Source organism: Polyodon spathula, chromosome 5 (genome assembly GCF_017654505.1).
Source record: "Polyodon spathula isolate WHYD16114869_AA chromosome 5, ASM1765450v1, whole genome shotgun sequence".
Lineage (NCBI taxonomy): Eukaryota > Metazoa > Chordata > Actinopteri > Acipenseriformes > Polyodontidae > Polyodon > Polyodon spathula.
Genome location: NC_054538.1, coordinates 64,298,263 through 64,323,051, shown reverse-complemented (window position 1 = coordinate 64,323,051; position 24,789 = coordinate 64,298,263). Strand labels below are relative to the sequence as shown.

The 24,789-nt window shown below is 36.9% G+C and overlaps 1 protein-coding gene across 1 annotated transcript; it reads left to right on the top strand.

Annotated features, from left to right (window-relative positions):
- The first annotated feature begins 2,729 nt into the window (after positions 1-2,729).
- Positions 2,730-18,458, top strand: traf5 (Tnf receptor-associated factor 5). Its single transcript, XM_041251016.1, has 11 exons — positions 2,730-2,939; positions 5,521-5,749; positions 6,653-6,710; positions 7,199-7,300; positions 9,402-9,566; positions 12,483-12,560; positions 13,155-13,229; positions 13,993-14,085; positions 14,588-14,728; positions 16,125-16,296; positions 16,900-18,458. The coding sequence occupies exons 2-11, from the start codon at positions 5,526-5,528 to the stop codon at positions 17,478-17,480; spliced, it is 1,689 nt and encodes a 562-aa protein (XP_041106950.1). The 5' UTR covers positions 2,730-2,939; positions 5,521-5,525; the 3' UTR covers positions 17,481-18,458.
- The last annotated feature ends 6,331 nt before the right edge of the window (positions 18,459-24,789 follow it).

Below are 24,789 nucleotides of genomic sequence, written 5' to 3'. Positions count from 1 at the left end.
CACCAGCTATTACTGATGCTTCATTGCCCAGTTCGCCACTATTGCTACACCTTTTGACCAGTTGCTGAGGAAGGAAGAGCCGTATGACTGTACTGCTTCACCTGATCCAACTCTCCCATTCCTACTTGACATGGATGCCAGCAATGAAGGGATAGGAGCTGTGTTGTTACAACAGACGGAGAGTGGGTAGTGGCTTTTTTCACCCTGAACAAGACAGAGTCGCAGTACTGTGTCACCTGACTGGAGTTGCTTGCAGTAGTGGTGTTGGTCTGCTAATTCTGTCACTATTTGTGTGGATTGCCCTTGCTCATCTGCACAGGTCATGCTGCGTTGCAGTGACTGCTGTCATTTCAGGAACCAGAGGGGCAGGTGGCGTACTGGATTGAGCAGCTACAGCCCTTCAATTACCGAAACTAGCACAGAGCCGGGACTCAACACAACAACACGGTTGCACTGTCCCATCGCCCCTATACTGAGCACAAGCAGGACTTCAGGGAGGAAGTGATGGTTGGGACCGAGCAGAGAGGGGGTCGGGACCAAGAATGGCACCAGGCAATGCAGGAGAGCTGGGAGACCACCGCAACCTGTAGTGAGCTGACTGTGGCCACAGCAGCAGTCATGGTCCCACACTCCCTACAGACGGAGTTACTACATCGTGGCAGGCTGGGTTTAAGGCACTTTGAGGCTGCCTTAACCCTCAAGCAGCTCCGAAAGCCATTCTACTGGGCCCGCTGCCGTTGGGATGTGAAGGATTTCTGACGCTGTGATGAGTGTGTTGCAGGGAAGGGATCTTCGGGCCAGTCGCACACTCACTGCAACAGTTTCCAGCCGGGGAGCCCATGGGACGAATGAATTGATATCCTGGGCCCCTCTCTGCAGTCTGATTGGGAGGAACCACTACATTGCAGAAGGTACCCCAGTGCCTGAGTATGCAAGGCACTTGCAAGGTTGCCTGGACTCGCGGCTACAGACGGCCGCCAATAGTGTAACTATGACCTTTGGGTGAGGGGAAGGCACTTTTTTGCCGGGGAGTTTGTGTGGGTTTATAGCTCCCATTGTAAGTGGGGACACTGCCCCAAGCTGGACATTTCTTGGATTGGAAGGTGGCGATCCATCAGGACCATCTTTCCTCATACAGTGGGGGGTGGAGGGGGTGTAGTGACAACCTGGATCCTCAGGCTCACCTTTGCCCGGGACTTCCACATAGCCAGATGGCTCTGACAGCCAGCAACGTGCCAAGGTTAGTCCTGCTGACACCCCAGTGGCTGTCCCTTTTCATTGGCACAACACTATGGACGTGCGCCTTGCTGCCTCCAGGACTGTCATCTCACCATGCTACAGAGTTGCCACTGGATCAGGCAGTCTACACGGGTCACCGGGTGTTGTTCACGTCAAAGCCTCACATACTTTGTGTTTTCTGTGTCTGGGTTTAAGGGGGGGTTAAAAGAGGGTGCATCAGGTGTGTGATTTTGTGTGGATTCAGAGAGTGGAGAATTGTGTGCTGTGAGCTGTAAGCTGTGTTACCTACTGTGAACCTACTGCTATTGAACCGTCCTGTTGTCAAGATGACTTTTTTCCAATAGCAGTTTCATCCAGCATTCATGCTTTAAAAAGACATTTTGTAGTTAGTTTTGCACTTTGTTGTCTTCTGTATTTCATTTAACCTTTGTTTTTATGTGCGCATATCAAGGTGCTTCACAAAATCAAGGCTTCTTTATAGATAAAATATATCATTATTAGTCTTAGAAAAAAATTCAGTTTTATTAAAGGTGAACTGCCATTTTTGGTTTAAACTTATATACATCGAGTTGCTGTACTTTAAGGAGACTTGATGGAATCAAGTTCTTAGCATGGTGAAATGTAACAAACACGGCACATATGTGGGCTTTTCAATTACTATGCCTCTGGTTTATGGAATTCTATTTCTCAGAATATTAGAGAAGCAGATAAATAACATTTAAATCTAGACCAGACTTTTTTTTTTTTTTTTTTTTTTTTTTTTTAAACCTGACTTAGTCAATAGCTTTTATCAGATGTTATATCTATCGTTCCGTTGTAAAGCAGTCGCTAAGGAAATATAAAATTGTATTGTGTGTGTGTGTGTGTGTGGTATCGGGTTGTTGGGGGAAGAGAGGCCCGAAGGTCGAGTAATTTATAAACTGTCAGAGAAACCCGAGGTGGAATTATTTTATTGTAACTCACTGAAGAGGCCCATCTATTATTTTTTTTTAATAATACATAAATACCATTGTGATGCTAATACTAAAGAAGACGAGAACAGTTTTTTTTTTTTTTAAGTGCTGTACAGATGTTCTATGTCGTTATATGTTTCTTCAGTTTCCCCCTTTTTTTAATGTATTCTCATTTTGTTGATGATTAACATTTATGTACTGTGGGTGTTGTCGAATGATTGGAAACGAGACATGTTGTGTATGAATTGAAAGTGATGGTCTAGAGGAGTCAAAGTTAAAGTATATTTTCTTCTTGGAATTATCACTTTTACGTCATTAATGTGGTATTATGCCTTATTTATTTAAATTTTTTTTAGAATAGTTCAGGATGCAAATATAGCCTTCATCCACATATATATATATATATATATATATATATATATATATATATATATATATATATATATACACACACACACACACACACATATATACTGGCAGCTATAGTTTGAAACCTAAGTTTGACCTCGGTACTAGAATATCAGCTCTGGTTACGGCCCTCACACCGTGCCATATACTTGTTTATACTTCATCCCTTTTCTTGCCGCAATATGTAAAGCGAACACCCTTGTCACTGTGACAGTCAAAAAAGGCGCCCCGCGTCTGGGATGAATAACCCGTGTGCTCTATAATAAATCCATAGTCCAGCGTATTCTTGGAGGCTGTCCAGTGGTGTACTGAGCGTGAAGGAGAATAAAAAAAAACAAGGTATGTGTCTCGACCAAAAAGCCGACCTTTTAAAAAAAAAAAAAAAATTCCTAGAGTGTGTATCTTTCCATTAAAACCGAAAGTAAAACAGATTGTCAGCGTTGCATTGTCGGTTTTAGTTGCAGTTACAGTCTTTATTTGTAATATCTTATTCATTACTTTTTAAATATAATGTCTATTGAAAAACGAAGAACAAGTTACGTTTTCGAACAGTTGCAACTGATTTTTAAAACATGTAATATGTGTATTTTTTACAAGCGTTTGGACCTTAGTGACAGAAAGCCATTTGACCCAGGGATGGGATTCCCCTTGCAGCATAGCAGCAGTACAAAATAGTACGGTACATATTAAGTAAAATATGTTAAAGTTACATTAGGCTGTTGAATTTCTTGTTAACAGTTATTACTGCTGGTGTTAATACGATTGATTTAAAGTTGTGCTTGGGGGGGAAAAAACACAATGTGTTAGATTTTAGCAATAGGAAATAAGTAATTAGTTGGCTATGATCTACTGAATGTAAGACAGTCTTTGACACACATGAAGAGAAACTACTGCCAGCGTTAACCTAATCCAGACAAAATGAGTTTGCAACGGGTTTATCTGTAGATTTTAGTCGGTATCTTGAGCACGGATTGCAAAATGTTAGCCTACGCGTCTGGATTCTGGATTACAGTACAACATTGACAGATAGCCTAAGCTTTGCTGATCACGAATGTTCAATTGGTCCTAAATTGAGTTCCGTTGAATAGCTAGTATATCTTTGAAAATAAAGCACCTATGAGTGCTCAGATAAACAAACTGAACATTGCTGATTCACAAAATTAAATTTGGATTGGATGCTGTTGTGCAAGTTAAAATACATTTTATTACAATGCAGTATTTTCAGTTGTCTTAGGTGCTAAAATTATCCAGAATGTATAGCTAATTTTGAGGTCCTCCAAAATCTGCATTACTACACACCATAAGCAGATATTTTGCAATGTTTTCTACCAAAATGTATTTCAAAAAATGACTTGCATGTTCAGTTTAAACAGAGGGTTTGAAACTTAGGGGTGGTGTACTAAAGTGTTTAAGATACAGAGAATTTAAAACAGAATTGTGGCAAATTGTATTTTTTTTTAAACCCGACACCTCCTTAAAACAATGTTGCTTTGATTCTTGGACCCTTGCATGTATAGACGTTATCCTTCGGGCTCCCTCTGTTGCACCACAACTCAACTCCTGCTGTTAACAATGTCTCACGACTCTCGCAGTAGAGATCTCTTTAAAAAGGCGCAACAGATATTTACTATATTGCGGCTCTTTTCATTAACATATTTTCTCTTAGTACATATGACAAAATATATACTTTGCTAAGTGTCACAACGAAAATGCAAACTGCTGTATGTTTGCGCAGAGACTGGCCCATCCTAGTACCTACCCTTTAGTGCCTTATTTGAAAGCAAGTCCAAAGAAAAAGGCAACATTTCAGAGAGGAATACAATCACTGTAATGGTTTAAAACTACCAATAATTTAACTGCCCTTTCCTGCAGAAAAGTAGTTTATTGCTTTAATTATTTTATTAGTTTGCACATTGCATTGAAGGGGATAGTAACAGCCACCAGTGGCACAGTAAATTGCATTCTGAATGGTGCTTATTTAATATCACATGCCTTTGAGTCGTATCTTTGGATAAGCTTGCAAAGAAAGAAGAACTAACATTTAAAAAAGTGAAGAAAACTTGTTGACGTACGTAAATTAAGCTAGAGAAACCAATAACGGATCCTTTTTTGGCCTTTGAACATGCTTAATTAGTTTTGTTATGAACCAGGAGGGGATTTCTAAAGGCCAGTTTTGTCACTCTGCAGGATATGGTTTGCTGGCAATACAATACAAACTTTCATGTAATGTTTAATTCAGAAGGGACATTTCAGTGTTTAAACACAGTATATTTGATGATGTCAAACAAGTAATTACAAGACTGCAACATTGTAACATTACTTTTATTTTTTACTAAACAGGTATGTAAGTAACTAGTACAAAGTGAGAGTGATAAAGAGTGACATTTTTTTGTTAGATTTGGTTGAGTGGTTCTCCAGAAAAATGTAAACCAGTCTCTTGCAGACAATTGAAAGCAGTGGGTATGCTTTGATTTAACTTGCTTAAGATGTATAACAAATGAATGTTTGAACTGTATGGAATGTATTTATTTATGAGTGTCAGCATACCAGGGCTGTGTTGAAAGGAAGACTTGCATCTTAATTATAGCACTGGTTAAATAAAGTGTAACTAAAATAAAATAAACATGTGTACAAGTGTATGTGAACAGACAGGCACCTACTTATATCCAAAGATTCTGACACTCTCAAGAAGGTGTGATAAAGAATGTCCAAGAATAGTACGTTTTAGCTTATTGTATAAGAAGTTCTCTCAATTACATATAAAACTCTAAAGTTGTACATACCTTTAAGTTTGTATGGACTGGTGCCCCCTTTGCATCCCTATTGCTGACGATGTGATTCTTTAAACAGGTTTTTCTCTGCTAATGCACACCTAAATCAATTGTGTTTTTTTTGTTGTTGTTTTTGTTTTTTTCCACAGGGACAATGGCATTGAATGATCGCCCCAGTTCAAATATGGGTGGAATTTCACGACAGAACTCCAGTGCAGCTATTTCCACTGAATTCGACTTTTTGGTCAGAATGAATTTCCAGTTTGTGGAGAAGCTAGATGAACAGTACATATGTCCCAGTTGTCGCCAAGTCGTCCTCAATCCTCACCAGACAAGCTGCGGACACATATTTTGCTACCAGTGCATTACAACTTTTTTGTAAGTTGCAGACATGTTTAAAGATGTTTAAAGATCCCTTTACAGGCAGCAGCCATTCCCCACATACTGTACCAGTGCTGTTAGTGGTCCAGATTGCAGGTCCATAATATAGTATATGCATTAATAACCAATTAAATCCCCAGTGCTGCCCATAACCTCAAGCACATACAATTTTTTGTCTAAAGGGTTAATAACCTAACCCTTTTTTTTATCTCATTAGTTTTTATTAATAATTTTTTTCTGTCAATCGTTTACCTTTTAAACACATTATTTTCATTTTGAATCCGGTTTGTCATGCCACAACAATGTAGATTCACTTCCTGTGCAACAGGTATTAGGATCCCAGCTGAAACCACTTGTGCCGCCAAAGGGTGTTAAATATTTCTGGTGGGGTCCTCATACTTGTTGCACGTTGTGATGGCAGGTTAAAGGGACTTCGCCGGAGTGAAAGTGAAAATAAAGTCTGGAAACCTAATTAATCTACAGGGGAAAGATAAGGGACTTGCAAGCTGTTATGCTGATCAGAAAGGGGACAGTGTTTTTAAACCTTGGGTGTCCTTTAAATAACCAACTGACTCAAATGTTGGACATTAATCTTGTACCTCTTATTTTCTGAAATGAATAAAACTGTTTATATTTCAGAATTAGGAATAATATTCATTTCAGGGCTTGTATTATGTTTGTTGTCTTGTGAGTTTTGCAACTTTACTTTTTAATTTAAAGCACACACAGCTCATATGTGCAAGGTGACTTTAGGAATTGGAAAATGATATTGTAGAAAACGGAATACATATTTACCATAATATGTGAGTCTTTCATATAGGAAAATGAGAGACCTACAAAGTGACGTAGCTATATTAGGTCAGGTTTAACAGATTTATGTTTTGTTCAACATTTTTCTAGGGAATGCACCTCTGCTCCAACATGTCCTGTTGATAATGAGCTGATAAAATCAAATGAGGTAAGACCTTTTTTTCTTCTTCTATGGGGTGCTTGCAGTTGCTGGCACAGTGGTCTAAATTTCTGTCTGCTCTAGAATTATAGTTCAATTTTAATTTACTCAGAAGGTAAAATAAGGTATCAAGTTATTTATTGGTAAACTACAACTGTACTTACTTGAATATGAAATACTTTTGTTCCACCTGTTTTTGTAACAAGTAACAGTCTCCATTTTAGTTGGTGTTGAAGTTAAAACTAATCTCTTCCTCAAACTACTGCCATGTGACACTCACTTGTGTTTGATGAGCATTCTTCTCAGATTTCCAAACAATATCCAATTAACCATTTCCCTTTTTATTGCTATTAATGTAGCATATAACAAAATTACATTACTTTGGTGAGATACATAATAGTGCATTGATATACATAAAATAATAAAGCGTTGGTCATTCCAGCTCGGGTGGACCAAATTTGTGTTTTCCTAATAGTATGTATTTTTATTTTCTGTAGGTCTTTCAGGACAATTGTTGTAAAAGAGAAGTGTTAAACTTAGAAATATACTGCACAAATTCTCCTGACTGCAGTTCAAAGGTGACATTATGCCGTTTAAAGGTAAGATTTTAGATTCAGTTTCATCAGGTATACTGTCATTTCCATTTCAATTCGAAGACGACAACCAACAATACTTTTGGGATTTGTTCTAACCGGTGATCCACACCATTTACCTTACTGACTACAAACCTTTAAACATTAAAACATCGTTTTTTTGTATTTCTGTGCCATTTATCTAGCTATACGTGAGTAGTTTTATGCATGTTAATTTTTAACCAATAAGAATGTAGCATTTGGTTGCGAACCCTTTTTTAGCCAACCAGAAGTCCCGCCTCCCTTCCCGGCCCAAATTTGTAGTTTTTAAGCAATTCCAGAAGTCCGACCCTCTCATCCTGTCACATGTTTGTAGTTTTAATGCAAATACGGAAACCGTGTTACGTGTTAGTAGTTTGTCACAGTAAAATGGTATTTTTTTTAATTTAATTTTATTTTTAAGAGTAAAATGGGTAAACGGGTATACATGGTTTTGTTATATGTGTTATTTCAGGACATAAAATAAGCTTTTTACAAAAATAAAATAATCTTGAAAACGGATATACAGTTTTGTTTTGTTATATTCTTTATTTCCGAAAAATAAAAGGAGCAGTAAATGGGGAAAAAACGGGGGGGGGGGGGGGGGGTACAAAGTGTGCTTTGCTGCATAAGTTATTTCAGAAAAATAAGTTTTTTTACAAAAGTAAAAAGGGTACAAAGTGCTGAAAAAATAAACAAGCTTGAAAATGTGAAAAAAAAAATGTATAGTGTTGAAAAATAAAATTAGTAAAAAGGGAAATAAAAACTGTACTTGAAAAATAAAGCAAGCTTGAAAACAGACTGCAAAATGTTTAAAAGAAGAACATTAAACAGAGAAGCGTGTCTATTAAAAAAACAACAAAGGCCCTGTTTTATAAAGGATAAAAAACGACCGCAAAAAGCCACCTAATGTGCGTGTTCGGTACGGCCGCACTCATCGTCAAAGTAACGGCCTATTTTATAAGACTAATTAGTTAAAGCAATCAAACCATTTAAATACCCCTCACCGCAATTAGTGGTGGAGAATGACACACCTCTCACAATAAATAGCGGGTTTGGGTCAACCCTGCATGTGTAGACTACACATTCCAAAAGCAAATGAATGGCACACAAAGACTTCAGTACAAAACTTTTGTACAAAAGCTTATTTTCCTGAAATAACATATGTAGCAAAGCACACTTTGTACCCCCCTGTCTTTCCCATTTACTGCTCATTTTATTTTTGTAAAAACCTTATTTTATTTTCTGAAATAACACATATAACAAAAACATGTATACCCCTGTTTACCCATTTTACCATTTTAAAAATACATTTAAATTAAAAAAAATACCATTTTCTGTGACAAACTACAAACACGTAACACGGTCTCCATAAGTGCATTAAAAAAAAATACAAGCAAGGAACATGGTTTCCATATTTGCATTAAAACTACAAACACGTGACAGGACGGGAGGGTGGGACTTCCGGAATTGCTTAAAAACTTCAAATTTGGGACTTCCTGTCGATCCTGATTGGCTAAAAATGGGGTCGGGGCACTTGTCAAAACCAAATGCTGCATTCGCATTGGTTAAAAATTAACATGCCGATATCTAATACTGCGTATAACTACTTACGTGATTCCAATAGAACTCCCCCCTACAACCATGCTGCTGTCTCATTCCCAATGATAAAGTTCCTAGCATAACTAGATGATAAAGACCAGCACCCTACCCATACCAGGGATTGAGTACACATTATTAATTAACATCCATAAAACATTACCAGTTGCTATACTAGGTATTAGGTATAACTTTTTCATAAATTGCACTGTACTTTACTAATTCAAGTCAGTTAGACTTGTTTAAACTTTTTAGACTTAGGTGTATGTTTTATGCACTGCGCATAGAAGACTATAGTTATATTATTTGTTGTTCAATTTCCTGTTTTTGTCTATATGTTTTAAGAAGCTATGTTTTATTTCATCGTAGTATGAAGTTAATGTGTGTTTATGGACCCTGATGGTCACCTGTCTTGTACTGTATCATGCTGTAGCTTTAAAGTAATTGATTCAGGTGTTTAATCTGCAGTGTTTTTCCATGGCACTTACAGGACCATCTTGAACAGTGCCAGTATGAATCCCTGCAGTGCACACACACAGGATGCACTGACAGGATGTTCAGAAAGGACTTAAAGGAACACTTGAAGAATATTTGTAAATATAGACTGGAACCTTGTCCACACTGTCAGACCTGTCTAGTGTTAATTCATTTGAAGGTAAGGCTGCAATTGTATGTTTAAAAAAAACGACTACTTTCAGGTTATTTCATTACGGAATAATCTCAGTCTATACACCCATCCTCACTCATGTACTTACAGTTTTACATGGCACAGTAATTAGCTTTTTGGATAATACACATAAGTAATATATAGAAACCTAGTTCTATAAAATAAAACATGTGCAGTACTTTAGAACTTTTAAATTTAAAGCCTTTTCAATGAATTTATCAATACCTATACAGTCAGCACTCACATATCCGACCCTATACAATTTTGACTTGATGGTTAAACGAGTGCGACGCATATCTGATTATTTCATTTTAGCCCGTTCCAACCCTTGTCCATTTTTCAGGGAACACAAAAAATACAATAGCAAAAATACATAGCTGAAAGGACTGTTTTAAAATAAGTAGGCTTCCATTTAGTACTGTAGTTGGTTTTGTTGGTACAGTACTATATTTTCAACAGAAGTAGTATTTTAATTCAGAATGCTATGATTCTGAAAATATCACTTACCAAAACTAAAGAGACAATACGTTAACTGTAATACAGTACATACTTTTAAAATTGTACACATTATAGCGGTATGTAAAATTTCCCATTAACGACCTAACAGCAAAATGAAATCTAAATGTTATCCATGCACAGAACTGTGGAAAACGTAAAAGGCGATGCAATTTAGCAAAACCAAAAGATTAAAAAAAAAAAAAATGGTATCCCAAGTCAGTATTCAAAGTTGCAGAATATAGTGCTCGATAAAGCCTTAATGTCACAGTTCACTTGCAAATGAAAATGCACAAAAGCAACAAAACATCACAGATAAAAAAAATCAAAATACATCACAGTATCTAAAACTGTTTTTACCCAATTACCCAGCTTGTCTCGCTCGCTTTGTTTTGCTGCATTTTCGTCAGGTGAAACTGGAGGAAGCGCTCTGTAACTGCACAATATAAGACAGACTGATCTGGCATTAGAGAATTAACCAAAAAAACATCATAAAACTGGTGACGGAGTCGGAAATTGGGTGTGACAGGCAGTGCATTCATTTGTTATATATATACAGTGTGTGTGTGTGTGTGTGTGTGTGTGTGTGTGTGTGTGTGTGTGTGTGTGTGTGTGTGTGTGTGTGTATATATATATATATATATATATATATATATATAAAATATATACACAGTGGCTTGCAAAAGTATTCAGACCCCTGACCAATTCTCTCATATTACTGAATTACAAATGGTACATTGAAATTTCGTTCTGTTTGATATTTTATTTTAAAACACTTAAACTCAAAATCAATTATTGTAAGGTGACATTGGTTTTATGTTGGGAAATATTTTTAAGAAAAATAAAAAAACTGAAATATCTTGCTTGCATAAGTATTCAACCCCCAAACATTAATATTTGGTAGAGCCACCTTTCGCTGCAATAACAGCTTTAAGTCTTTTGGGGTAAGTATGTACCAGCTTTGCACACAGTGTCGGAGTGATTTTGGCCCATTCTTCTTGGCAGATTTGCTCCAGGTTGTTCAGGTTGGTTGGACGACGCTTGTGGACCGCAATTTTCAAATAGTGCCACAGATTCTCAATGGGATTGAGATCAGGACTTTGACTGGACCACTGTAGGACATTCACCTTTTTGTTCTTGAGCCATTCCAATGTTGCTTTGGCCTTGTGCTTGGGATCATTGTCCTGCTGAAAGGTGAATTTCCTCCCAAGCTTCAGTTTTTTAGCGGACTGAAGCAGATTCTCTTGCAGTATTTGCCTGTATTTTGCTCCATCTATTCTTCCTTCAATTGTAACAAGATGCCCAGTCCCTGCTGATGAGAAGCATCCCCACAGCATGATGCTGCCACCACCATACTTCACTGTAGGGATGGTGTGTCTTGAGGCATGGGCAGTGTTAGGTTTGCGCCACACATAGCGCTTTGAATTTTGGCCAAACAGCTCTATCTTGGTCTCATCTGACCACAAAACCTTTTCCCACATCACAGCTGGGTCACTCTCATGCTTTCTGGCAAACTCCAGACGTGCTTTCAGATGGTACTTTTTGAGTAACGGCTTCTTTCTTGCCACCCTCCCATACAAACCAGTGTTATGCAGAGCTCTTGATATGGTTGACTGGTACACCATTACTCCACTCCCAGCCACTGAACTCTGTAGCTCCTTCAAAGTGATTGTTGGCCTGGCCTCTCTGTGGCTTCTCTCACAAGTCTCCTTCTTGTTTGAGCGCTGAGTTTTGAGGGATGGCCTTTTCTTGGCAGTGCCTGGGTGGTGTGATGCAGCTTCCACTTCCTGATTATTGATCCAACTGTGCTCACTGGGATATCCAAACACTTGGATATTATTTTGTACCCTTTCCCTAATCTATGCATTTGTATTACTTTATCTCTAACTTCTGTAGAATGCTCTTTGGTCTTCATTTTCCTTCAGATTCACAGCCTTAGCAATGATCCTTCAACAGTGGGGTTTTTATCCAGAAAATGTGACAGCAACTTTAATGGTTCACAGGTGGAGGCCAATGGTAAGGTAATTGTGTCCTCGTTAGGGCAATTTCTTTCATCTGTGCAAACTGGGAGCTTCCACAGCACAGGGGTTGAATACTTATGCAAACAAGATATTTCAGATTTTTATTTTTCTTAAAAATATTTCCCAACATAAAACCAGTGTCACCTTACAATAATTGATTCTGAATATATCTATATATATATATAGATATAGATATAGATATAGATGTATATATAAAACAGGGAATGATTTTATTCTTAATAGAAGGGCGGTAAAATGGGACTGACAGATTTCCGAGTGCTGACTGTATGTCACTGATATTGTATTATAATGAAAGTCATGGGGGTTACCAAACCTTTTTATATTAAATTTCAGTGAGTCTCTTATATCATGAATTGTTCATTTGTAGAACCATGAAGAAACTCAGTGTCCAGAATATCTAATACCCTGTCCCAATGCATGCACCCAAATAATGAAAAGACAAGAGGTAAGAGAGTGTACATTATTTATCATATTTCATACATTTTTTATTTCAATCCAACATACCACATTTAGACTGCTCACTTAGAGACAGATTTGTAAAGGTGCTATACCAAGAGACCAGGTCTAGAACACTTTCTCATTTTCTTTATACTCTATGTACTTGTCAATCCACCTCTACTGCTAATATCTCAAACACTTTTGGTTTCTAGATGGCCTGTATGCGTTAAGGTGCTAGATCTATGATTTTACAAAACTGCAGTCACCACACTACAGTTGTTCTTTTATTTGTGTTTGTCCATAAACAGGCAAGTCCTAAACAAATTGTTTTAAAATAGTGCTTTCAAATTCTGCAACTGTATGTTTTAATTAAATTATTATTTGAACTGTGGCAGGACAGCTGGCAGTGTGTATTTGATTGAAACACTGATGCCTCTTTTCTGAAGCTGTAAACAAATAGAGTGTGTCAGGCAGAAAACAAAAGAAGTCTCTCAGAATTATTTGGGAGCTGAGTCAATGAATAATTTGGCAATGTCCTGGCAAAATTTGTTCGAGCTAAACATACTGATAGCTAGGACATGTTTTTGTTTTTTCTCTGTAGCTCAAAGAACACTTCCATGAATGCCCAGAAATTCCAATAGAATGCATGTACAAGAAGTATGGCTGCTCTGTCAGGGTTAGTACACATTAATGCCCCTTTGTGTATTTCACACTTAGGTCTAAAAGGTACAGTACTAGCTACTCCTCCTTTTCAAGGACTATTTGATTTGACAAGATAACTTAATATAATGCTCAGTGGGAAATGGACCTTTTCACTGAAGGGAGGTCCCATATAAAAATTTACCACAGTATTCTTGCACGATATGTTTTCAGTTTTGTGGTGCTTTGCCATGGTTATCCTATGCATTTACCATAGTTTATCCTTGTTTTCCATCGTTCCTATTATGCTTTACTATACTTTGCTGGTCTTTACCATGTTTACCTATGCTTTACCATGTTTTCACCATGCTTTATCACACTTTGCTATGCTTTTACTATGGGGTACCCCTATTAGATATCAATCCAGGTGTTTATTTAGCAAAAAGTATTTCCATAATTGGTATTTTTAAGAAGAGATTTCTGACAGTGAATTCTGATTCACAATACGAATCACAACACAGACGTCAATGAGTAAGTTAGTCTTTTTATACAAAACAGTTCTTCAGTATATCTGATAATGCATGTTATTTGGACCGTTGTCTGTTCAGAGTCATGAAGATCAGTTCAGTCCTACTTTTTCAGTGATTGGAAGTCTTCATCTTCCATTGCTGAAGGCAACACACTTCTAAGAAAAGCCTGTCAATCTTTACTTTCTTCATAATCTGAGAATATAAGCTCACTGTGCTTTTTGTTTTTCAAACGTTTACAATATATAAGGTTTTCTTTGTATTTTTAAGTAGGATAAACGAGTTAAAGTTCGGGCTCATGAGGACATGGCTTTGAAGGACCACCTGCTCCTTGTTTTAGAAAGTAACTCAAAATTGGAAAAACAGGTAAGCTGTACAATACTGCAAGGTTAGTCAAAATGTAATTTCCCTTGTCAGTGTATAATATTGTACAATCATGTGTATCTAAATTGAGATGTGGACAAATAAACACTGCAACATGGTAAAGAGCAGAAATTGAGAAATGACAGCAAGGGTGATCATTTTTACTAAGCATGGTGACTGCAAACCAAAATAATGACTCATTTTGACAATGTATAGGGAGCTAGTTGATACTGTGGGTTAAATCACAAATATGTTGGAGACATGAGATGGTCTCAACATATTTCTCAGTTTACAGCATCAACATACAACGCTAACAAAACTACACTGTTTGCTGTGTTTCTATTCACAGGAGAGACATAGTAGTGGTACCTTGTTGTGGGGGAATTTACATGGCCACCTACACTAATACAAACAGACTGTACAGAGATGTCTTAGTTGTCTTTAAGGTCCAATATTCTACTTATGGTTTCATACCTATCATGCACTTGCCTTTTGTTCCACCCAGATTGCTGATCTACAGGTGACATTACATTTAAAACACCAGGAAATCCAAGAATTAACAATAGTTGTTAACAAACTGGAGAATGAAATCAAACCTTTAATGCAGCAGGTCTCTAAAACTGACAACACGCTCTCTAATGTTCAGGTAAGGCTCTTGTTTTGTTTGAAATGAACAGTAGAGCTACTGCAGTACAGCAAATATGCACCATCCAGGGGAATGCATTATTTTAATTGGTCATGCAAACAGTGTGTTGTAATTCAATTCAAACAACGTGGTCAAAAACTTGCTGGGGGATTTTTTAAACCAGTTAATATACTCTTTAAAAAGATGAAAATCGAACAAGAAAGTTATATAATTCAAGTTTTCTTAAGCATAATCAAGTTGATTGTTTCTCTGTTTTTAAAATATGGCACACTGTATCTAGCAATTCTATAATAATCATACTAACAATCTTACTGGTATATAAGCAATTAACTCTTGCCAAGCTTTATTTTAAGGGCCGTTTTCTTGGTTTATTAATTGGTAACAAATAGCTAATAAATATGTTCATGTACATTATTTTCTGTTGGTAAATAATATGTAATAGGCCAGCTAAAACTGCAAACACCAGAGCCCTATGGATGATCAATACCCAGTTGATCATATGTTGGAAATCGGTTCAAATTGTTACTGTAGTAATATTTAGCAAATTAAATCAGGTTTTTATTAACCCTAACTATAAGCTAAAAATTAACAATGTTTGCTAACAGTTAATAAACAAAAAAAACAACCCTTAAAATAAAGTGTGACCCTAACTGTTTATGCAGACCTAATCCTTGATTTACAGTATACGTTAGTAATGAACATTTTACTGGGCTTCAATTTAAAAACTGGTGTACGTATAATCCTACTTTATACTGAAGGCATCAACATTACCTAAATGATTTGGATGCGAGAATAACACCCTCTGGTGAAAGCAGAGCGCAGGTGTGCATCCTGTGCAAAATATAGATCTGGAAAATGCAGGCTTTCAAAGTGATGAAGTGATGATGTTCAAAGATGTTAGTGGTGAGAAAAGATAAGCAAGACTTTGAGGGGGAAATTCACAGATCTTCCTTTAACTCCAAAGTGAAATAAGAGAAAAACACCTGTTTATGTTACAAATCAAGAAATAACAGCTAAGATTTGTAAGATCAATTGATGTTTTTTCTCCAATGAGCAAAAGTGGTGTAAATGTCAGGGAACATAACATTAACGTTTATTCCAAATTTTTCACAAAAATATTGCTACCTCCATAAAATGTGTACAATGAATACAAATATCTTTTACACTATCTTATATTTTCCCTTACGTCCTGTTTAACTAATCCTGAACTACCTACTGTTACCGAAGGTGAGATTGTCCAGGATTAATGCTAATTAGGGTCTGCGAAACCAGATAATAAATGAAAACTAACCAAGCTTTTCATATCATTCTCCCACCTCAAGTAGAGCGCTGGAATTTTTTTTTTCAGTATATTTACGTATTTTTTTAAAATGTGCTTATCATGTGCAACTGACAGAAATCTCTTGAAGATCAGAAAGACAGAGTATCCAGTGTCCAGATACAGCTGCAGCAGTTAACCAGGGCATTCAACCAGGATCCAAGCCCCTCAGAGCTGGGGCTGCTCAAACATTCTGTGGGCAGCCTGAAGCAGGAAGTCTCAGTTGTTGAATCACTGAAAGATCATTTGGGTCAGTCTTAAGTGTTTCTTCTTCCCTAAACCTACCGTGAAAAAAAAAAAAAAAAAATACACAGCTAGAGCAAAGGGTGCATGGTTTACAGTTATCTGAACTTTTTCAAATCAGAACAGAGAATAGTTATTGTTCCATGTTAAATGTCTGAAAGTGCAGTCTTTTTTGTATTTAGTGCTTACTTCATTATATTTTATTTTAGGCAATTAAAAATGAGTTATTATTATTGTCTCGTGTCGTGACTAGCAACCGATTTGAATAAAGCACCACTGATGCCACCACCTCCACCCTTGTTCACAGGGCTTTTTATACCGTTACGTCATTAGGATGTTTTTTGTCAGAAAGGAAAAACACAGACAATAAAATTAACAAATTAGAAATAAACCGCAAGCCATTCGTCTCAGCGCTTTAAAGTAGTCTTGTTTTTTAAATTATTTTAGATTTGTAAATATTCCTTACAGAAAACTGCAATGAAAATAACTTTGAAAATCTCCTGCCCATCGTCTTTGATAGAATGTTACCTTGCATTTTAAATCACGCTGTAACACTTCTTGACAGTCTTGTTATGTACAGCACTAAAATACTGTAACTCTTCTCTTTCAGCATCCTTGGAAGTCCAGTACACTCGCCATTCTGGACTATTAAACATTCATGTTCAACAGCTCAGTTTAAACGAGGAAAGATTCCGTCAGTTGGAAGCCATGTCCTACAACGGGAAACTCATCTGGAAGATCCAGGATTATAAGAAGAAGAAGAAGGAAGCTGTGGAAGGGCGCGTTCTTTCAATTTTCAGCCAGGTGTTTTACACAAGCCGCAATGGCTACAGGCTGTGTGCGAGGGCGTACCTGAATGGAGATGGCACTGGTAAAGGGACTCACCTGTCTCTCTATGTTGTGGTAATGAGGGGTGAATTCGACTCGCTCCTGCCTTGGCCTTTCGAGCAGACAGTGACACTGATGATTCTAGATCAGAGCGGGGCCAAAAATGATGTTGTGGATGTCTTTAAACCTGACCTGAACAGCAACAGCTTCAAGAGGCCAGCCACTGAAATGAACGTGGCTTCCGGCTTCCCTTGCTTTGTAACCCATACTGCGCTGGAGACTCCAAAAAATGCAATTTACGTAAAAGACGAAACTTTGTTTGTTAAAGTAAAGGTGGACTTAACTGGACTGGAGGAGCTATAGTAGTAGCAAAGAAATATTTGCAAACTTGAGTGAAACGACTAAAATACCAGCTATTTTTGCATTAAAAAAAAAAGTATTTTTTTGGATCCATTTTAGAAATACATGTAGCAATTCAAATGCATTGTCGTGATTTCAACAGCTGTTTTACAAATTTTTATTTTTTTTTACTGATATTTTACTGATACCGTTTTTATGTGTGACAAAATATTTTTGGTTTATTTATTACGACAATAAGATAATTATCAATAATTACAGGTCTTGTAGCACAAAATAGTCTATTTCAGTTAAAAAAAAAAAAAAACTAGCTACAATATACAATGTAAACTGAGTTTGTGGACAGGTTCTGTTTTGGACAGGCAATTCTCTTTCTCTAATTAAAACATGAATTCACTAGCACTGTGAATTTGATACATTCAGTACTGTATAGTACAGGTACAGTCATGTCATGGGAGCACAGTGTAAGGGGAAGTGTATATGTTGGTATTCTTTTCTTTCCAAAACCCCTGTCCTTATTAGACCTGTTGGGAAGGAAAGTACTACATATTATGACATTTTACTTTGTTTTCTGTTTTTAAAGCTTCTTGTAGACCATAAATAGGAATTGGTTATCTGTCTTTTAAAACAAACTTGAGACCTAACAACTTATAGATAGAAACACTCTAAAAATGTATGTTTTTTTAAATTTAGTAAATCCAGCCAGTTGTGTTGTTGTCAGCCTTAACCTAGTTTTTCTTCTCTGTTGTGTCTTTGTTGTGCAGTAACTCATGAATGTGTTGATTTGCATGTGTGTGGAGGGGTTTGTGCTTTAGAAATCAAATTAGTGTGATGGGGGAGACATCAACTCTCAATTTACTTATCATATCACTGTTCTCATCACTTCTCCCATCTAGCACACAGGAAGAAGTGTAAAGCCTCTTTCACACTGGCATGCTCTAACTGGGTCAGAACCTACCCGGGTCAGGACCCGGTGTCATGCGGGTCGGCTACAGTTTCACACTGCTTTTGTTAAAGCAGGGTTGACCTGGGTGACAGACGCAAGTACACAATGTATCAGTGCCCTGGAAGCAGCTTGTTATGGACACTTACATCCAGGCTTCTCTGGAATGAACCGTCGGCCCAAAGGTTGCTTAGAGCAAATTATTCTTCATCCCTGCTGCAATCTGGCTCATGCTGTGTCTCAATCGACAAATCTATGGCTAAACAGAATAAACAGAAATGTTCCTTGCGGAAGTGAAATCTTCACGCAGGCGTGGCTGTTTGTTATTGCGTCTGCTCACGAATGGCCTCATGCATTTGGTCTCTCTCAACCCGGGTCGAAGCGACCCACACCCTCAGATGGGTCGCTGAGACCCGGGTCAACCCTGGTACGACCCAGGTACCTGGTTTCACACTATGTGGGATTGTGCCAGTGTAAAAGGGGCTTAAGTTTAATTTATTTTGATATGTAATTAATTTATTTTACTCTTAAAATAAAAAAAGAGGAGCTTCAGCATTTATTTTGCTTATCTTGAATGCAGGAACAGATGGATACAATGTGCTGTAGCCCTAACAGTTTAACAGGAAGCATTAACGACAAATCTTTTGTAACTAAGTGAAGGTCTCTAAATGCACACAGCTATTACTTTCCAGTGATTGAGGAAGGATCTTGCGTAATTTATTTATTTGGTCTCATTTTCAAGTTTGCTTGTAAGATCTGTTTTCATTGCTGGGATACGTGAGGTTCACATGCTTAGTGTACTGTTACTGTGCCATGTGAAGAAACACATTTCTGGCCACAGGTTTTACGCAATACTGTGTAATTAGGGCTTCTGTTTTTCTGTTTCGGTGCTTATTTTTAGCTATTTTTTAGTTTTATGTAAATCTTTTTTTTTTTTTTTTTCAGGGCTTTTGGTTTTGATATACTGCATGAAATTAGTGTTTTCGGTTATGTTCCAAAATGCTTGAGCGGTTTTTGTTTTGTTTTTTCTGTCAAAATATGTATAGTAGTAACTTGACAGTACTTGCACACTTAAGTTATACCTTCTTTCCTTTGCTGTCTTCCACAACAAAATCCCTATGGTCACAGGCACATTCTTGTGTGTAGGCATTTTTGTACATTTTGCCACAATTCTGTTTTAAATCCTCTGTATTTTAACTGTAATTCAGCTTTAAATCCCACTTATTTGTGAATGGAAAAAGGATAAAGTCAACGTGAATTGATTAACCATTTCCACAGGTTTTCTGGTGTTTTCCGGTGTTTATTGGCTGTCAACCTATGTCATTTTTTTGTATCAGGGCTGTTTTATCAGGTTTTATAGGTTAAAACTGAAAACCAGAAGCCCTAATTATAATCCACAATACTTTTATTGACGCACTCAACTTACAAGTTCTGAGTGCTAAATGAAACTCTTGCATCTAACATTAAATTAGAGCTATAACCTACAGTAACTATTACTGGAGCAGTAATAACATACCAATTACAGACCATGCATTTATGACAAAAGCTCTTGTCATTGGTACTTTGGCAGGCCCTATACAAATACATATCATTCATATGCAAGAGAGAGGCGAACTTCAAAGAACATTGGCCTAGATTTAAGTTTTCAGAGACATGGGCCAAGAATAGTAGTTTTGGTTCCATATTGATAAACATACAGCTACATACATGTTCTGTTTTGTTGTGCATTCTAAGGAAAGCATTAAGCCAATACCTGTCATAGAAGAATATTGCATATACTTGTGTTTCTTAAGTCTGGTTTAGAGTTGGTTGCTGTATAGATACATTATTGAAATATTTAATATGTGTTTATTGTGTTTGATTTGGCTTAAGATAACTTATTTTAACACTGTCTAGAGAATGGTTTAAATAATAATGTTGCTTGGCATGTCATTATTCACACATATATTTTTAAATAAAAATATATATGTATTTGTAAATAACTTTTTTTGTTATTTTTTGCAATTTCAAAAAGGAACCAGATAATGGTAAACATTCTACAACATTATATATTTATAAAACACCCAAGGTAAGTGAACTACAGCCTAACAGTATTTTGCTTTTATGCGTATTTTACAAGCGAAAATACAAAAAACAACTGGGCCACACAAGAAAGACCAATGCATTATGGGATATCTGTATCTTTATTGAGCAAAATGCTCTTCCTATTATAATTAATATTATGTGTAGCATGCAGGAAGGTACCACTGTTATTTTTTTTTTTTTTTTTTTTTTGTTTGTTGTATATGTGATGACAAAATTCCATGAGAATAAAAGCATCGACGCTTTTGACTCAACAGGCCTTTTGCTCAGTCGAAAGTTGCATGTTAACCTATAATGGATACTTTATATCAGGTTAACAGCCTCAGAATGTGGACCGCAGTTTGCCAGCAGTATAATGCCCTATAATTTGAGCATGTGGGACACTTATATCCACCTTGACCTGTTAACTAGATATACTGTCCAGGCCAATATGAGGTGTACTTTAAAACAAGTTATTTATTCATACCTGAGCCAGTATCAACCAAACTTAAATAGTGACCACTTATCAGGTGACTAGTTTGTTTCCATCAGTGGCAACATCAATTTAATATTAAATGTGGTTTTGTAACTTTTAGTACAACTGCTCTGTACTGCAACGTCAAAGGTGTTCATCAAAAAGTGCTTAAATGTAGACAGGCTTTAAAGAAAGAGCAGAGCATATTTAAAAAAGGTCTTGTTCCTGCCACACCACAGCAGAGGAGCACGTTGACAGCTGGCATCCTTGGGCAAGCAAGGTCACATTTTATAAGGACAGCCCAAAAGTCCCTTGTGACCAAGTGTTTTCAAAATTGAAATGTACCTTTAATTTCCAAGGGCAGATGCAGCAGCAGCACATAATCTATCAGTGACAAACAACAATTCGAACTGGATTGCTCGAAAACAGCATCTATAATTGACAAACTACCAACTGCAGCTGTTGAACCTAAAATGCAATTTCCCAATGAAAACTGACTTTTCAAACTAGAAATGTACTTGCTGAACACATCTTCAGCAGTTTTCAAAAAATGATACATTCCTACTTTTAAATGTTTTAGTTTAGAAACCACCAGTACTTCCAGTAGTTATGCAATTATCTATAAAAACTGGGCATGGAATTTCATATTCAAATGCTTTATTTAATGCAGCTTATGACGCAGGTTTTGTCTGGGTTGGTCATTGTTTGGTACCCCTGAAACAAATGACAGTTAAATTATTACAACTTAAACAAACAAATAAAATAACATCAGCAAAAACAAGGACTGTGGTTGTTTTTAAAAATACATTTACAACCTGCACATGAAGCTTAGCAACAGTAAAACTGTAACTCTTTCAATACAGCCTTTACACAACTGAGCAAAGTGCTGTCAGGCACTTACTGTTTGCTGCAGGACCTTTCTGAGAACAGGCAGGACCTGCTTGATGCTGGGGTTACAGAGGACAGTCCATCTCTGGTAATGATGAAGACTGGAATGGCGTGAGATTGGCCACCTTTAGGATCAATGTCAACTGCATGTTTGTCTCTCGTGTGACCACCGCAAAATACAAGGCAGTACACCCGCTATGCATAAAGTCCTTGTGCTGTTATCACAGATGGCTTGTGAAAATGTTGTTTCCATGCGCACACAGAGAACTGGTACGAGATAATCTAAGCTGCGGTTTCTAAATACCTCGTGCCTGGTTGTTTAAGAATGTTTTACTGCTCTTGCCCAAATTGTTTTTCAAATGTCATTAGTGGGGAGTCATGTCGTTATTAATGAATACTGTTAAAACGAATTTGTCTTACGACTCATTAATTAAAAATAAACTCAGAGGTATAAAATGAAACAGGTATTGCAGATCACCATGCTCACCATATATATATATTTCCCTTTCATTCAGGCAATACAGCATATAGGGGATCAGGTGATGCTGCGTATACTACCCTGGCTTAGAAAACCTACCGATCCGGACGGCTAACTGCTGCTGAGGAAGCATTCAACACCACACTTGGGCAAATACGGGTAGTAGGCACTTGAAAGGGAGGTGGTGGATACTGGTGAAACGAACTGAAATGCAGCATGAGATCGTTCCCCAAATTGCCTCTGCCAGTTGTATCCTGCACAACCTCTTCTCAATAACAAAATGAGGTGTTCAGGAATCAGTGGCTGCCAGTGAGACAGACAGCGGGAAAGTTACCTCAGCTGCCAGTTTCAATTGGACAGCAGCGATCTGATTGAGACTCGTGCTGTCAGTGATTTTCTCCTTTCTTAAGTTGTGTTGGATTTACCATTGTGTTAAATATTAATAATGCAAACAAATAAAACGCAATCAATACGTTCATTTGCAATTTTATTTGGTCGGTTCTGAGAGGGCATCAACAGTTTATTGGTATGCTGTATATGTTTGTTGCTCTGTTTTGGGCGATCGAGCTGGCTCATGACATCCAGTTCACCAACTACATTTCTTAACGTGGAGGGCAGACACGCGTTGTCTTCGGACATAGCTGGGATAAAAATAATTTTAAAAAAGGAACGGGAATTAATCCAGTTACAGGCATTTAAGCAGCTCGCTTGCTCTTTGTGTTTAACTATAGCATAGTTTCTACAGCAAGGGTATTCTCAAACAACTGCTTTAATACTATAACATGTGTACACCACAGTTCATGGTATATTTGTAAGTGGTTTTATGCAGAACTGTAAACCCACTTGAGATACACAGCATGACAGGACAGACACACAGCAGAAGAACAACAAAAAAAGCTGCCCGCATTATCATTAAGCTGAACTACCTGTTCCCTTGCAATATTTATCATATAAGAACAAACAAGCTAATTTACATTTTCACGTGAAATGTGGTTTTCCAGTGTTTTTCGTCATTTACATGAGTAAATGAGATTTACCGTCCCTCTCTTTGGCCGTTTTTTCCGGCCACAAACTTGATTCACACGAGTAATTCTCCCAGACATGCATGCGCATCGCCACTTCATGTGTAAATAGCTCCGCATGGAAACTGGCCCATTGGCGTGTTATACTGCACTTTGAAAATAAAGTCTGCATTAACCAAGTTTGAAAGTATGCTGTACACAGCTGTTTGTAATTGAAAATGAACACGAAAAATAGAGACTTGCTCTGTATTTGATGGCGGAATATATATATTACTTTCCAGAAATCTAAATTCCCCTTCCTTAAACCTGGCAAAACAACTCTATTACAGACCTCTTCCAGTTATGATATATATATCAGGGCAGTAGTCAACTATAAAAAATCATGAGGCACTTGCACATGTACTGCAGCTAAGCAACTTGTAGAACGCGTAAATAAATTATTTGTACCATTGTAAGCAAAATATATATATATATATATATATATATATATATATATATATATATATATATATATATATATATATATATATATATATATATTATTTTTTTTAAAATCACTACGAGTAGTCACTAAATAAGACTTTTGGGAAAACACCATCAGGATTAACTCTTTCAGTACTATGTACAAATTCTGTAAGGAGAAAACTCGAGTATTAACTATTTATTTTAAACTGTCATTCAGCTTTAACTGCAACCTGTTTAATAACTGCAATTGCACATATAGCAATAATGTGTGTTATTTATTCTGTAAGTTGCAATTAAGTACGTAAATATTTTTTTTTATGCGTCTTTCGCAGAAGCAAGACTTGCAGGGTTCCGATACATTTCTAACTACCTTGTGTTCATATCTGTGGGTTTGCATATAATTTATTTTTTTTTGGTTTATGTCTCTTCAGTCTTTAGTTGGATTCACACACACACAGGCTCCCTGTCATTAAAAGCTGTAGCTACTCATGTGTATATAATACAACTGCATGCCCTGCTAAAGCTCACAGGGAATTATATTACATTTCCCACAGAGGATAGGTTTGCAGGATGGGTGCTATTGATTGTACTCACATAGCACTGGCACCCCGATCCATGGAGCCAGGGTGACAATGCCGATAAGGAAGAGAATTGAGGCTACATCTCATCAATCAATATTTCTTGAGTAAGCAGAACAAAAAGAAAAATATGCCATTGCACAACATGACTTAGTGTATATGCATTAAAGGAGAAAGGCTTTTTTTTTTTTTTTTTTTTTTTTACATCACACAGGAATACATGCTGAAATTAGAAGGTAAGCAGTGCCTGTGCCTGTCCCCTGCCGAGCGTTGTGTTGTATATTCAGTCCAATTGTTTTTCCTTTTTGAAACGCAAATTAGAAAACAGGAAAACTAATTTTTTATTTCAGCTTTCTGAAGAGAAATAAAAAAAATAAAAAAAAAAAAAAAACAAGAATCAAGTTG

Bases quoted from the DNA above. Each gene is read 5' to 3' on its own strand.
- traf5 (XM_041251016.1), top strand. From the start codon at position 5,526: ATGGCATTGAATGATCGCCCCAGTTCAAATATGGGTGGAATTTCACGA. The intron at 5,750-6,652 runs GTAAGTTGCAGA...ACATTTTTCTAG, and splicing joins CAGTGCATTACAACTTTTTT to GGAATGCACCTCTGCTCCAA. The intron at 13,230-13,992 runs GTTAGTACACAT...ATTTTTAAGTAG, and splicing joins AGTATGGCTGCTCTGTCAGG to GATAAACGAGTTAAAGTTCG.